Genomic DNA, 16,151 nt, shown 5'->3' with positions numbered 1-16,151 from the left:
ACTCATGGAGATTGAAGGCGCTAAAGAAGACGGCTATTTAACTGGCCTGTCATATTTAGATACTTCATACGGAATTGGTCCAATCGTGGACAAACTTCCATTTGGGCTTCAGGAAAGGTGAGTGTCTGTTGGCTCAGAGTACAAGGAAGAGAATGGTGGTTGATTCCCTCCCTTTAAGTATTTCACTAGGTTTGTGTGCAAGGAGGCGAAGAAGTGAAATGACCCTAGCTTCATGAGTCAAGGTAGCAGTACAATTCACACTAAGCCAGTCAAATCCACTTTGAATAATTTTAACATCAATAAACCTGTCTCAGTGCGTAAAACTGAAGTCTCCACAACTAACAATGACCCTAGCAAGAATTGTCCATTGCACAACAAACCTCACCCCCTCAAAAAATGCAGAACGTTTAGGAAAAAACCCTTTGACGAGAAAATGGCCCTTCTCAAGGAGAAAATAATGTTTTAAATGCTGTTCCTCTACCTCTCACCTCGCTAGAGAATGTACATTTCCCGTAAAGTGCTCGGAATGCAACAGCATTAATCACGATGGGGACATTCATCCCGGCCTGTCACCGCATACTGACAAAGCTCCTTCACCCTCACAAGAGGACGGCGGGGAGGGAGAGGATCACCCTGATACAACTGTTGTCAGCTCGAGCTGCACAGAAGTTTGCGGTCAAGGTCAGTCAAGTCGTTCATGCTCAAAGATCTGCCTCACTAAGGTGTACCCTAAGGGAGCCAAAGACAAGGCCATCAAAGCCTATGTAATCCTGGATGACCAGAGCAACCGCTCACTAGTCAGACCAGAGTTCTTCAAGTTGTTCGGCGTAGAGAGTAATCAGTTCCCATACTACCGTAGAACTTGCTCAGGCAATGTAGAAACATATGGCAGGAAGGCAGAAGGCTTCCAGCTCGGGACGCTGGATGGTAAAGTTGTCATCTGTCTCCCTCCGCTCTTAGAGTGCAATGAAATTTTGAATAACCGCACCGAGATTCCGACGCCAAGCGCAGTGCGACACCAGCCACATCTCCACCACATTGCCAAGCACATCCCAGAACTGGATCCAAAAGCAGAAATACTCCTGCTACTAGGAAGAGACGTTCTCCAGGTGCACCATGTCAGGCAGCAGGTCAATGGACCACACGACGCTCCCTTTGCCCAACGCCTGAATCTGGGCTGGGTGGTGATAGGAGAGGTGTGCCCTGGCAATGTACACAAACTGACAGTAAACACGCTCAAGACCAATGTGCTAGAGAGTGGCCGCCATTCAATTTTTCAACCCTGCACAAGCTTAATGTGTATCAAGGAAGCACAACAAGGCTTTAACAAGCGTAGTAAAGTAACCGAGAAGAGACTGGGACAGTCAGTCTTCGCTCAAACTGAGCATGATAATAAACTTGCACTATTAGCAGAAAAAACTCAAACGAGAGAAACATTTGAGTTGATCGAACCCGAAAGAGACTCGGAAATTTGGCTGCAAATACAAACCGGTGTCACCTACCTGGAAGAATCAATACGTACCACTAAAGGCTTTCAGCGATTCTCCACCTTGAATTCCTTAGTGAGAGGATTGGCATTCCTCATCCTTTAATTTAATTTTAAGTAATTATTTCATTTAATTTTAGGTAACCTCCCACAATCTGCAATAGAGAAGAACAAACTATATATGTTAAGAGTTTTGATTTTGATTGCCCATAAAATAATAACTGTTAATTGGTTTAAATGTCATCCACCCACTTTGGAACAATGGATACTGAGACTGAAAGACATGAACTGTATGGAGAATATCACTGCAAGTCTACAGCTGAAAATGGACTCCCACTTGGAAAGATGGAATGCTGTTGTAGTATACCTGGCACAGTGAAAGGCCCATATAGGGGCCTGGCAAAATGTGGGACTGGAGTTGATTGACTGAGGAGTGTGATTTTATTTAAAATTGATGTAAATCTATACTGAGGAGTGATGTTAAGTATGTAGACCATATGTATGCTTGTGTATGTATGTAATTGTAGGTATGTGCCTTTTATTTCTTCTTTCTCTTGCTCCTACTCTCTGCCATCCCTGATATTGTTAATTTAGGTACAGTGAATTGTGGACCGATAGCTAATGTCTGTTTGTAGCTGTGTGTTTGTCTAATAAAATAAAAAGAATAAAGTTTAAAAAAATTACAAGGATTTCTTTGGAACTTGAGGACCTGAGTTATGAGAATAGGTTGAGTAGGTTAGCATTTTATTCCCTGGAGTGTAGGAGAATGAGAGGAGAGGTATATAAAATAATGAGGGGTATAGATAGGGTAAATACAAGCAGGCTTTTTCCACTGAGGTTGGGTGATATTAGAACTAGAGGTCAGGTTAAGGGTACAAGGGTTTAAAGGGAACTGAGGGTAAACTTCTCTCAGAGGGTGGGGTCAGTGTGGAATGAGCTGCCAGTGGAAGTGGTGGGTATGAGTTCAATTTCAACATTTATTAGAAGTTTGGGTAACAACGTGGATGGGAAGGGAATGCAGGGAAGTGGTCCACTTGTGGGTTGATGGGACTAGGGCTACATGGGCTGAAGGGGCTGTTTCTGTGCCACAGTGCTCTATGACTAGGTAAACCACTGCATCACTTGTGTCTGAGTCTGTCATCCCATTCCCCTTTATTCATGAGTTACAGGCCTGAGTTGAACTTCTGGGTTGAAGGTCAAATGAGAATAAGGCACTTTTCCAAAAATCATGTCAACAGGGTGGGTGGCTAGATTGATTAACCAAAATTCCCAAGGTTCTGAAAGTTTGAGACAGCTGATTAAAGATTCAAGTTTATTTATCGTGTGTACATCAAAATATACTGCGAAATATGTCATTTGCATTAACAACCAGCATATCCAAGTGTGTACTGGGGCAGTCCGCCAGTGTTGCCACACCATCTGGTGCCAACATAGCATGCCCACAATGCTCATCAGAACAATACAGAACACAACAAAACAAGCCCCATTCCTCCCTCCCACCCATGCACATACTATACATAGCTGATGCTAGACTTTGGAACAGAAGGCAAGGGAGAGACACTGGTTTGTGATAAGTCGAACTGGATTCTGGGCAGGTGGAACTAGATTGGGGGAGTGAGTGAGTGGGAAATGTGAGAAATTTCTTTGGTCTAACTGAGCTTAGCAATGCAATATTTCATATTTTACAGGCTGCTGTGGCAGGAGGTACGACCATGATATTGGACTTTGTGATCCCGCACAAAGGTACCTCTTTATTAGAAGCTTATGACAGATGGAAGAGCTGGGCAGATCCCAAAGTCTGTTGTGATTACTCATTCCATGTAGCTGTGACTTGGTGGAGTGCAAAGGTACAGTGAACACATTAAATAAATTTGTTTCGGCCTAAATAATGTTTGTAAAATTCCAGTGATTATCATAATATGTGTTAACATTGAGGGCTTTCTGAAACTAGTCTCAGTAGTTAGTGTGTGTTTTGAGATATTTTCAACAGGCTTAGTCTTGCATGGGTGATGTAAGGATTGAATATAGAGTGGGATGCCAGTCAAGTCAAACAATGCATGTTATTGTTTGAGTTGCACTGATTCAAACAAGTGGAGACATTTCCATCATACATTTGGGCTTTTAGATGATGGGAAGGGTTTGTATCAAGTGTATTGTTCACTGCAGAATATTGTGCCTCAGTTCTCTTGTAGCTACAGTATTAATATGATTGATTTAGTTAAGAGGTAGTGATCATAATATGATAGAATTCACCTTGCAGTTGGAGAGGAAGAAGCATAAATTCAGATGTATCAGTATTACAGTATAGTAGAGGGAATTATAGAGGCATGAGAGAGGTGCTGGCCAAAGTTGATTGGAAGGGAACACTATTAGGGATGACAGCAGAACTGCAATGGCTGGAGCTCCTGGGAGGTGCAGGATAGATAAATTCCAAAGGCAGTTTGACACAACTGTGGCTGACAAGGGAAGTCAGAGACATCATAAAAGCAAAAGAGAGGGCATATAATAGAGCAAAAAATGGTGGGAAGTTAGAGGTTTGGGAAGCTTTTTAAAACCAACAGAAGGCAACTAAAAAGGCCATGGGGGGAGATGATATCTGAAGGTAAGCTTATATCAAAGAGAATACCAAAGTCATTTCAGAAAAATGAAAAGAGAGGTGAGAGTAGATGCCAGCCTTGGCTTGACTGTGTGTAGGTAAGAGCAGGGACTGTTATAATGTTTAAGGTTTTCAGGATTAAGCATTAAGTGTCAATGCTTTGAAGTTGAGTGCCACATGTCTCCTCCCGAGTATTCCAGGTAGTACTCTAGAAGTTTCTAATGCTCCTCTTACCATTTCTCTTCTTCTCACCTACCCTTCACCTCTCTCTGCTACCCCTCCTCCTTTCTTTTCTCCATTAGTTCATTCGTTTACTACTTCCACCAACTTGGTTCCAATCTTGGCTTCTCTTCTCCTTCCATCCACCTTCCCGCTCACCTCGTTTCATCTATCAGCTGCCAGCTAGTAGTCCGACCCCTCCCCCACCTTCTTATTTTGACTTTTTCACCCTTCCTTTCCAGTCCTGATGAAGGTTCATGGCCCAAAACATTGACTACATATTCCTACCCATTGATGCTGCTTGATTTGCTGAGTTCCTCCGCCATTTTGTGTGTATTGATCTGGATTTCCAGCATCTGTAGAATCTCTTGTGTTTATTTTTCCAGGAAGTGGCAGTTATGCTTTGAGGATGCCAGACGTCTGTTCTGTAATGTTCTTCATGAGTCATAGGTGTTACTATAGGCTGGTATACATACCTGCTCTGGGGACTTTACATGGTCTTGGATTGAAGAAATTATAACGTTGATTGTACAGTTCCCTGTAGTTGAACACCAACTCCAAATTGACACTGGAATTCATGAAAAAGTTCAAGTTCAGAAGAGATAGCATGTGTGCAACAATAGTACACAAACTATACCGAGTTCAGTAAATATGGATGGTATATTGTGTTAAAGAAACAGTCTGGGGATTGATTTGAGTGACTGGCAGCCCTCCAGTTGCTGACCTGGGCAGCACTTCCATCTCGTTCCCTTTTGTCCCGGCTGTAGTCATCCTCCGTCTGGTCTCATTTCTCTCTGTCCCCACTGTTTACCCGCTTCTCCAAATTGCTCACTGTTCTCTACTTATACTAGATTCCACTTTCTTTCAGCCTTCTTTCTCACTCTCTCTCCCGCTTCTCCTCTCTCGTTCTCATGTCCTTCTCTCTCTCTTGCCACCTCTTTTTTTTTCCTCTGCCTTTCTGTCTGTCTGCCCCTGCCTCTGTTCTGTCTTGCTCCCTCTGTTGTAGATGTGGAAAACCACCATAAGCGTTCGGCATGGACTAGAAAGGCCGAGATGGCCTGTTTCTGTGCTGTAATTGTTATATGGTTATATACCTTTTTAATCTGCTTTTTCACAGGTGAAAGAAGAAATGGAAATATTAGTCAGTGAGAGGGGTGTGAATTCCTTTAAGATGTTCATGGCATACAAAGATCTCTTCATGCTTCAGGATGATGAATTGTATTCTGCCTTCCGTCACTGTAAGAAGTTGGGAGCAATTGCTCAGGTTCATGCTGAAAATGGGCATTTAATATCTGAGGTGAGTATTAACCAAGCTGTGCTTTTTTCCCCTCAACGTTTTCCCACGTGTGCTGTACTTTTCATTTTGGTTTTCGCTTGATTAAAAACCAAGGAATTAAAATGAAGTTCTTATGATTCCAACATTTTAAACACTTCGGAAAAGATTGCTTTCAACTCATTCCACAACTTGACTTGCCATAACCCTCTAGTTGCACCTTCTTAAGTACAGAGGACTGAATGAGCAGACTTACACATGTCTAGCAAGGCAGACGGGCTTCAAGTGAAAAGTGGACTTGGCCAACCCTGAAGCTTCATCCCTGGAGTATCCAGTCCTTGTTTGCTTTGGGTTTTTCATCAAAACTTTAGCATTTGATTTAAATAAGTAATAAGAAATAAACAAAAGCATACTAATGTGACTAAAGTACGTCAAGCAAATATCTCTGTCACGAGTTTGTTGATTGAAATGAATGGGAGGCAGCAGCCATCCCTGATATCGAGGAGAGTGTGATGCAGAGAATATCTGGACTTCGCCTAAGTGCATCACTTCTCTACTAGTGGATTTTGTGGTGAGTTCAGTGGGTGAGCAAACAGTTAATTGTGCTTCTGACCTTCAGTCTCTCTGGATTCTGTCATTTATCATCCCTCACACACCTCTACCAATTCAGTTATTAGTCACATTAACCAAGCTGTTATTTTCAATATCAAACAGTGCTAAAACATGTATAGAAACATAGAAAATAGGTGCAGGAGTAGGCCATTCGGCCCTTCGAGCCTGCACTGCCATTCAGTATGATCGTGGCTGATCATCCAACTCAGAACCCTGTACCTGCTTTCTCTCCATACCCCCTGATCCCTTTAGCCACAAGGGCCATATCTAACTTCCTCTTAAATATAGCCAATGAACTGGCCTCAACTGTTTCCTGTGGCAGAGAATTCCACAGATTCACCACTCTCTGTGTGAAGAAGTTTTTCCTCATCTCGGTCCTAAAAGGCTTCCCCTTTATCCTTAAACTGTGACCCCTTGTTCTGGACTTCCCCAACATCAGAAACAATCTTCCTGCATCTAGCCTGTCCAATCCCTTTAGAATTTTATACGTTTCAATAAGATCCCCCCCTCAATCTTCTAAATTCCAGTGAGTATAAGCCTAGTTGATCCAGTCTTTCTTCATATGAAAGTCCTGCCATCCCAAGAATCAATCTGGTGAACCTTCTTTGACCTCCCTCTATGGCAAGAATGTCTTTCCTCAGATTAGGGGGCCAAAACTGCACACAATATTCTAGGTGTGGTCTCACCAAGGCCTTGTACAACTGCAGTAGAAACTCCCTGCTCCTGTATTCAAATCCTTTTGCTATAAATGCCAACATACCATTTGCCTTTTTCACCGCCTGCTGTACCTGTATGCCCACCTTCAATGACTGGTGTACAATGACACCCAGGTCTTGTTGCACCTCCCCTTTTCCTAATTGGCCACCGTTCAGATAATAATCTGTTTTCCTGTTCTTGCAACCAAAGTGGATAACCTCACATTTATCCACATTAAATTGCATCTGCCATGAATTTGCCCATTCACCTAACCTATCCAAGTCACCCTGCATCCTCTTAGCATCCTCCTCACAGCTAACACCGCCACCCAGCTTTGTGTCATCCGCAAACTTGGAGATGCTGCATTTAATTCCCTCGTCTAAATCATTAATATATATTGTAAACAACTGAGGTCCCAGCACTGAGCCTTGTGATACCCCACGAGTCACTGCCTGCCATTCTGAAAAGGTCCCGTTTTACTCCCACTCTATGCTTCCTATCCACATTAATACCATACCCCCAATACCGTGTGCTTTAAGTTTGCACACTAATCTCCTGTGTGGGACCTTGTCAAAAGCCTTTTGAAAATCTAAATATACCACATCCACTGGCTCTCCCCTATCCACTCTACTAGTTACATCTTCAAAAAATTCTATAAGATTCGTCAGACATGATTCTCCTTTCACAAATCCATGCTGACTTTGTCCAATGATTTCACCTCTTCCCAAATGTGCTGTTATCACATCTTTGATAACCAACTCTAGCATTTTCCCCACCACCGATGTCAGACTAACTGGTCTATAATTCCCCTGTTTCTCTCTTCCTCCTCTTTTAAAAAGTGGGGTTACATTAGCCACCCTCCAATCCTCAGGAACTAATCCAGAATCTAAGGAGTTTTGAAAAATTATCACTAATGCATCCACTATTTCTTGGGCTACTTCCTTAAGCACTCTAGGATGCAGACCATCTGGCCCTGGGGATTTATCTGCCTTTAATCCCTTCAATTTACCTAACACCACTTCCCTACTAACATGTATTTCCCTCAGTTCCTCCATCTCACTAGACCCTCGGTCCCTTACTATTTTCGGAAGATTATTTATGTCCGCCTTAGTGAAGACAGAACCAAAGTAGTTATTCAATTGGTCTGCCATGTCTTTGTTCCCTATGATCAATTCACCTGTTTCTGACTGTAAAGGACCTACATTTGTCTTGACTAGTCTTTTTCTTTTCACGTATCTATAAAAGCTTTTACAGCCAGTTTTTATGTTCCCTGCCAGCTTTCTCTCATAATCTTTTTTCCCTTTCCTAATTAAGCCCTTTGTCCTCCTCTGCTGGTCTCTGAATTTCTCCCAGTCCTCAGGTGTGCCACTTTTTTTTGCTAATTTATATGTTTCTTCTTTGGAATTGATACTATCCCTAATTTCCCTTGTCAGCCACGGGTGCACTACCTTCCCTGGTTTATTCTTTTGCCAAACTGGGATGAACAATTGTTGTAGTTCATCCATGTGATCTTTAAATGCTTGCCATTGCATATCCACCATCAATCCTTTAAGTATCATTTGCCAGTCTATCTTAGCTAATTCACGTCTCATACCTTCAAAGTTACCCTTCTTTAAGTTCAGAACCTTTGTTTCTGAATTAACGATGTCACTCTCCATCTTAATGAAGAATTCCACCATATTATGGTCACTCTTACCCAAGGAGCCTTGCACGACAGGATTGCTAACTAACCCTTCCTCATTGCTCAATACCCAATCTAGAATGGCCTGCTCCCTAGTTGGTTCCTGGACATGTTGGAACCATCCCGCATACTTTCCAAGAAATCCTCTTCCTCAGCACCCTTACCAATTTGGTTCACCCAATCTAATATGTAGATTGAAGTCACTCATTATAACTACTGTTCTTTTATTGCACGCATTTCTAATTTCCTGTTTAATGCCATCCCCAACCTCACTACTACTGTTAGGTGGCCTGTACACAACTCCCACCAGCGTTTTCTGCCCCTTAGTGTTATGCAACTCTACCCATATTGATTCCACATCCTCCAGGCTAATGTCCTTCCTTTCTATTGCGTTAATCTCCTCTCTAACCAGCAATGCTACCCCACCTCCTTTTCTTTCCTGTCTATCCCTCCTGAATATTGAATATCCCTGGATGTTGAGCTCCCATCCTTGGTCACCCTGGATCCATGTCTCTGTGATCCCAACTATATCATATTCATTAATAACTATCTGCACATTCAATTCATCCACATTGTTACGAATGCTCCTCGCATTGACACACAAAGCCTTCAGGCTTGTTTTTACAACACTCTTAGCCCTTATACAATTATGTTGAAAAGCAGCTCTTTTTGCTTTTTGCCCTGGATTTGCCTGCCTGCCACTTTTACTTTTCACCTTACTACTTTTTGCTTCTACCCTCATTTTACACCCCTCTGTCTCTCTGCACTTGTTCCCATCCCCCTGCCACATTAGTTTAAAGCCTCCTGAACAGCAGTAGCAAACGCTCCCCCTAGGACATTGGTTCCAGTCCAGCCCAGGTGCAGACCATCCTGTTTATACCAGTCCCACCTCCCCCAGAACTGGTTCCAATGTCCCAGAAATTTGAATCCCTCCCCCTTGCAACATTTTTCAAGCCACGTATTCATCTGAAATATCCTCCTATTTCTACTCTGACTAGCACGTGGCACTGGTAGTAATCCAGAGATTATTACCTTGTGATCCTACTTTTTAGTTTATCTCCTAACTCCCTAAATTCACCTTGTAGGACCTCATCCTGTTTTTCTACCAATTTCATTGGTACCTATGTGCACCACGACCACTGGCTGTTCACCCTCCCACTCCAGAATGTCCTGCAGCCGCTCAGAGACATCCTTGACCCTTGCACCAGGGAGGCAACATACCATCCTGGTTTACAATCATAGTATCTGTTTCATATTCCAGCTGGCTAGTGGCTTCTTCCCCCAGGCTACGAAGCTTCTGAACATCTTACCACCCACTACACATCATTTACGCCAGCACCAGTAGTGGTAATACTGATGTATATTTAACTATATGTTGTATATGCACTTTCAGAATATAGATGTTATTATCTGTTAATAATATTGTGTTAATATTACTTCATGTGATGAATGTACTGTGTTTTGTACCTTAGTCCCAGAGGAGTATTGTTTTGTTTAGTTGTATATGTGTGTACAGTTGAATGACAATAAACTTGAACGTGACCATTCACCAGGATACGACAGTTGTTTGAATACAGACTCTAACTTCCTACCCACTTGGAATTTTGTTCCCTGAAGTGATGATTTTTATAATGGATTAGGAAGGGATCTCTGCTTAAAGAAGGAAAAGTGAAAGACAATAGGGAAAGATCAGATCAATGGGATTGCTCTAGTAACGATGGGTGAATGGCTTCTGTCTGTGGCATAATTCTGAATTTCTATTATGGAATGGCTCAGTTCTAAGTGTTAAAACTGCATCATAACTGCAAAGTTAACTTCAGGTATGGCACCAGCAAACTGGAGGCCAGCTAATTCTTGTTCCAAAAGCTAGTAGGAGGTAAGCCTGGAAACTACAGGCTGGTGAGCCTCATATCGGTAATTGAAAGTTGATGGCAAAGAATCTGAAGAACAGGATTTATATTCACTTGCAAGAAATGATTAGAAAGAGTCAGTGTGCTTGTGAGCAGGGGAGATCATGTCTCACAAACGTGCAATTCGTTAGGAGGTGTCTCAGAAAATTGATGAGGGTAGAGCAGTAGATGTAATTTAGATGGACTATATTAAGGGTTTTGATTAGGTCCTGCATGCTGTGTTGGTCCAGAAGTTTAATGTGAACGGATCTGAGGAACATTGGTAAAATAAGAGGCAGAGGATGTTTTCATAACTGGAAGTCTATAACAAGTGGTATTCCATAGGTTTGGTGCTGGTACCTTTAGTAGTTTGTAATGCATAACCGTCTTGGATGATTAGTAAGTTTGCCAATAACACAAATGTTAGTGAAGTGATAGATAGTGAAGAAGATTTTCAAGGGATATAAGTGGGATATAAATCATCTAGAAAATTGAGCAGAACAGTGATGGATGGAATCGAACCCAGACATAATGTACTTTGGGAGGTCAAATTGTGGTTGGTCATATAGAGTAAATGGCAGGGGCATTAGGAGCATTGGTTTACAGAGACAGCTTGATTGTAAATCCATAGCTCCCTGATATGTTGATGAAGAAGGCATTTGATGTGCTCATCTTCATAAACCAAGGCACTTTGGGTTGTCATGTTGCAGTTGTACAAAATATTGGTTAGACTGCACTTAATCGTGTGCAGTTCTTATTATCACACTACAGGAAGGATGTGCTAACAATAGAGAGTGTGCAGAAGAAATTGACTGGGATGAACTTCCGGAGGAGGTATTGTAAAGGCATTTGTAAATGTGCAGAAGGATGTGGATTAAAAATAGGATTAGCATAGACAAGCATCAAGGCCAGTAGGAACAAGGTGAGTTAAAATGGTTTGTAATCGTATCTGTCCTGTACATTTCTGTTGTACTATGATTCTTTGTCAGTTGTTATTGGTGCCGCAGGTAGCACAGTGACTTGTTGAATATAGCCCTTAGTGCTGAATTGGGAAGGGTAGACATATGGGTAGTAAATTCACCCCTCCATTTAACTTCATTGAGTTTACAATCATTTCACAAATCAAAAGGGACAAATGCTTGGAGAATGAAATGCATAGACTGTGCTAAATCAAATAAGCGAGGTTTGTTCTGGGCAGCCTGCAAATGTCACTACACTACTGGCGCCAACATAGTACAGTGCCCATATATTTACTAATCCTAACAGTATGTCCTTCGAATGTGGGAGGAAACTGGGGAACCCAAATCCTTACTGTCAGTGGTGGGAGTTGAACCTTGATTGGAGATTGCTGGCACTGTAAAGTGATGTGCTAACCTCTTGTTACTGTCCCACCCTGATTGAATTGAATGGTATAAGCAATAACTGCCTGCATTTGGTTAGCACGTTTAACTGGCAAAAGTGTGCATAGATGCTTCAAAAAAGTACAAGTGGATTTGAAAAACCAAAGCAAAAAATATTTGGAGGGGTGGCTTAAATTCACAGGTGAAAAATTTTAATTGAAGACATTTGAAGGCAGCATTCCCATGTAGCTAAGCCAAGGAATTAGCATGGGTTAGGATAATGAAAATAATGGAAGGAAAAAATGGGGAGTATGTTCATGCTCTAGAAATTAAAAAAATGTGAGAGAGGGTTTCAGCACCAGATGTAGGGATAGTGCCAGGCTATATTATATGTGTGGAGGAAGACTGTATAACAGAATGAATGGGTTTGGAAGACTGGCTCTGAATCAACTAGACAGCTGATGGCAAAGACAGTGGTTCAACCTGAGTCTGTGACTAGGGTAGGAAATTAGTAGCAAAGATATATGGTTAATGTCATGGACTGAAGGTTACAGTTCTGGTCTTCCCAGAGATTAGCAGAAGTGGCATAATGGTTCTACTTGTAAATCTGCTGCCTCACCATTTCAGTGATTTCAGCCTTAGATTTAATTTAACCTTTAATGTGTGTAATTCTCCAGTTGATTGCCCGTGTTTCCCCTCTTGTTCCACAGATGTGACAGTTGGTGGTTTGACAGCTGGAAGTTCTCTCTGGAATGCAGATGCAGTAAATGGTAGAAACTTGGACAGTTGATGAGAATGTAGGAAAAATAAAATAGGACAGGTATAGGATTTAGTGAAGAGGGTGCTTGATGCCAATGAGAGCTCAGTCCTATGACTCTATAATGTATATTGGGGGAGGGGAGGGGGGGTCACTGAGGTGACGTACTGCCACAGTGCTGCTGCTTAGAAAGTTTCAGAATTTTGACAATAGAAAAAGCAGCAGTAATTTTCTAAGTCAGGATAGTTTCTGAGATGGAGGGTACCTGCAGTGACTTCCTACTGAGCTAAAGCACAAATTAAAGAAAAATTGAAGAATGTTGTAAGTTTTTGCCGACTTATGTTTTCTACCATAGTATTAAATAAAATCTTCAGTTTTATTTATTTCTGCTTGTTGTTTGTTTGTTTCTGCAGGGTGCAAAGCAGATGCTTGTAATGGGAATTTTTGGACCTGAAGGTCATGAGCTTTGTCGACCTGAAGCAGTAGAGGCTGAAGCCACACAAAGGGCAATTACTATAGCCAGTTGTGTTAACTGTCCCATCTATATAGTCCATGTAATGAGTAAATCTGCCGCTAAAGTGATTGCTAGTGCACGGAGAGAAGGTAAGAAATGACAGACATTCAATCCCATTTCTTCCATGCACTGCTGATTTATAGTCTTTCTCACATTTTCAACACATCCCTCAAAGCACCATTGGAATGAAATGATTTGTATGGATGGCATGCAAAACAAAATTATTTTACTGTACTGAAATGACAATAATTTACCGATTTATTAATTTGCAGTGTAATGTACTGGAATGTTAATTCTCTGATCCTTTTCTCTCTGGGGCAGCTGCACTGAAGGTACAATCACCGATGGATTTGTAGCATTCATGAACATAAATAATTCATCCAATACCAATTTACTGACCCCTCTGTTGTGGTGTGAGTGATCACAATGAAACAAAATGGCAGAGCGCAGTGATGCAGTGACTTCTCTGAATCCCAGTAATGATGCTAGTTTTAAGTTCTTCAGTCATGTCTTCTCTTGAAGACTACCTTTCCTGAAGAACACCACACTGTCAATATAGTAATAAAGCAAGTGGCAGTAATGAGATTAATAAGATAAAAATGGATAAAAAAGTGGTACTTGAAGGAAGTGAGTGCTGGAAGTTGAAAAGTCACGTGGACCAGATGGATGCATTCTAGATTACTGGCCGAAAGAAGAGCAAGACTTGTGACGATTCTGTCAAATCTTACACTCTTCAGACCCACACTCAGTAATTATAGGCTGCTCAGCTTAATAACAAACTTGTCCGGAGCTTCATTTGCATAGCATTTTATTCAGCATTTCTGATTGAAAATATTTTCCCCCCAGAAGTAAAATATGACATAAACCATTTTGGGTTATTTCCTGTCCTTTGGAACTCAGCTTCAAGAAAATACAGGATGATGTTATTCCCTGTGCATTGCTGATTCTTAAGTTTTTTTCACGAAAACACTCATTTGTCCTGGAATGAATTGAATTCCCATAACAATGTGGTCTTCACCCCACGGTACATTGGGTGGTGGGAGCAGTAGGAAGTAGTTCTTTTAAAGGTGAATTGTGGATATTTGAGAGGGATTACTTGGCATCGAGCTGAGAACTCAGGCTGAATGATTGTTTTTTGGACAAAATACAGCACAGTTGCAAACCTGCTACCTTTGTGATGTACGTATGTTTGGGATGTTTTGTGGTCATTATGCAAAACGGTCCGAATTCCTCTTTCTCCCTTATTGAATGCCTTTGTCTCTATTGTTAAAATAAGCCGATCAACATGCAAAAATATTGCAGAATGTATGATCAAATAATGAAAAAAAATGAGCTTGTGAGTATGCATAAATATGGATATTAGAATAAAACTAAGGTAATTAACTGTCGATGTTAGGTTTCAGTATTTTCACAACATGCTTCAATATGCTTCAGTATTTTCATAATATGCTTAACATAGCAACATAATTTATGTTACTAAGATTAACACTGTAAATTCAAATGTCATTTATGACTGCATGTGGGTGCCAAATACCTCACTCAATAGTCAAGGGCATATATATTAATTGAAAATGCATCTTAACTAATAAAGGTATTTTATTAGCTAAAAGATCAAAAAGCTGCTCTTTGAAGCATGACACTAAAATTTAGTCATGTGTAGTTAAGATGTATGGATTTTGACTTTTTTTTGCAATCTCTCATTTGAAGTACAGTGGATTCTGTTTAATTGTGCCATTCATTAATCGGTGCAGCCGCTTATTTGGGACAATTCTTAAAGAACAAAAAATAATTAAGTAGCTGAGATTCCCTTCATTTATTTGGGACAACATGACAATTAATTGGGACGGGACTGTTTCTGAACAGTTTCTAACTACTGTCAGTCGCATGCGCTTACGTGGCTGTTAGATGCTACATCGTGCTTGTAGTGAACAATTTTTTAAATAGCATCAGTTATGCGTGTTTGTGTTCAAAAAGCTGTGATTTTTGGCAAGAAATGAGCAGCAAGACAATTCTTGTGAATTCCTCCTTTGATGACTATTGGGAACCAATACACAATTTTATAGTATGATAGTAGTATTGTTAATGTTCTAATCTGTTCTGTGTTTTGTTTAGATATTTTATTATTCAGATACAGTGTAGAATAGGCCCTTGCAGCCCTTTGAGCCGTGCCGCCCAGAAATCCCTATGTAATTGATTTAATCCTAGCCTACACACTTGTGACAACTTACAATGACCAATTAACTGTGGGAGGAGACTCGAGCATCCATATGGTCATGGGAAGAACATACAAACTCCTTACAGGCAGTGGTGGGAATTGAACCCAGGTCGCCTGTACCGCAAAGCGTTATGCTAACCACTTTGCTACCATGCCACCGGTACATTTGTTACTCAGTTAAACAGTAGTCTAGCTTTTTAATAAAATATTTTTAACTATTTCCATGAAGCTAATTGGGGCAACTCCTTAATTGGGCCATAATGTACTGGTCCTAATGTGTCCCACTGTGCTTGGTTGAAGATCTGCTCAGCTGGTTTCAGATCAACATAGTAGTATTGACAAAATGAAGTTCTGAAAGCAAATTTGGTTCCCCAAAGAGTGTTAGCAGCAAAACATGAATTGAAACAGATCATTTAGAAAGGGATCATCTTACCTCTTACTTCTTACATTAATTTAGAAATGACACATGAACATACAAAGTTAAAGACCAAGAAATGGCACTTTAGGAGTAATTGCAAAACACATTTTATGTCTTTAGCATCTGTTAACTAGTTTAATTAGCACCTATTAACTAGTTTGCTAGCTGTGGAGGCCAATTCATTGAGTATATTTAAATCAGAGGTTGATAGGTTCTTGATCAGTAAAGCTATCAAAGGAATGGAGAGAAGGCAGGAGATTGGGGCTGAGAGGGTTAATAAATCAACTATGCTCAAATGAGGGTGAGGACTCGATTGGGTAAATGGCCTAATTCTGCTCCTATGTCATATGTTAGTCAAGGCACTCACCAGAGTGTGTCCAGCCTTTGACTTGACCTTGTAGCCATGCTGTTTATGTGGCTGGTTCAATGGAATTTCTGATCACTGGGGACCCCCT

At 41.1% G+C, this 16,151-nt stretch overlaps 1 protein-coding gene across 1 annotated transcript in view; it reads left to right on the top strand.

Moving 5' to 3' along the window:
- The window catches only part of dpys (dihydropyrimidinase), a 65,811-nt gene that overhangs the window by 23,161 nt on the left and 26,499 nt on the right, over positions 1–16,151 (top strand). The window contains exons 2-4 of the mRNA XM_073052053.1: positions 3,175–3,333; positions 5,419–5,598; positions 12,963–13,152. Coding sequence (XP_072908154.1) covers positions 3,175–3,333; positions 5,419–5,598; positions 12,963–13,152 — 529 coding nt within the window. The remainder of the gene's footprint in view (positions 1–3,174; positions 3,334–5,418; positions 5,599–12,962; positions 13,153–16,151) is intronic.

Source organism: Hemitrygon akajei, chromosome 1 (assembly GCF_048418815.1).
Source record: "Hemitrygon akajei chromosome 1, sHemAka1.3, whole genome shotgun sequence".
Classification (NCBI taxonomy): domain Eukaryota; kingdom Metazoa; phylum Chordata; class Chondrichthyes; order Myliobatiformes; family Dasyatidae; genus Hemitrygon; species Hemitrygon akajei.
The sequence above is the reverse complement of the archived record's forward strand: the minus strand, read 5'-3'. Positions and strand labels throughout refer to the sequence as shown.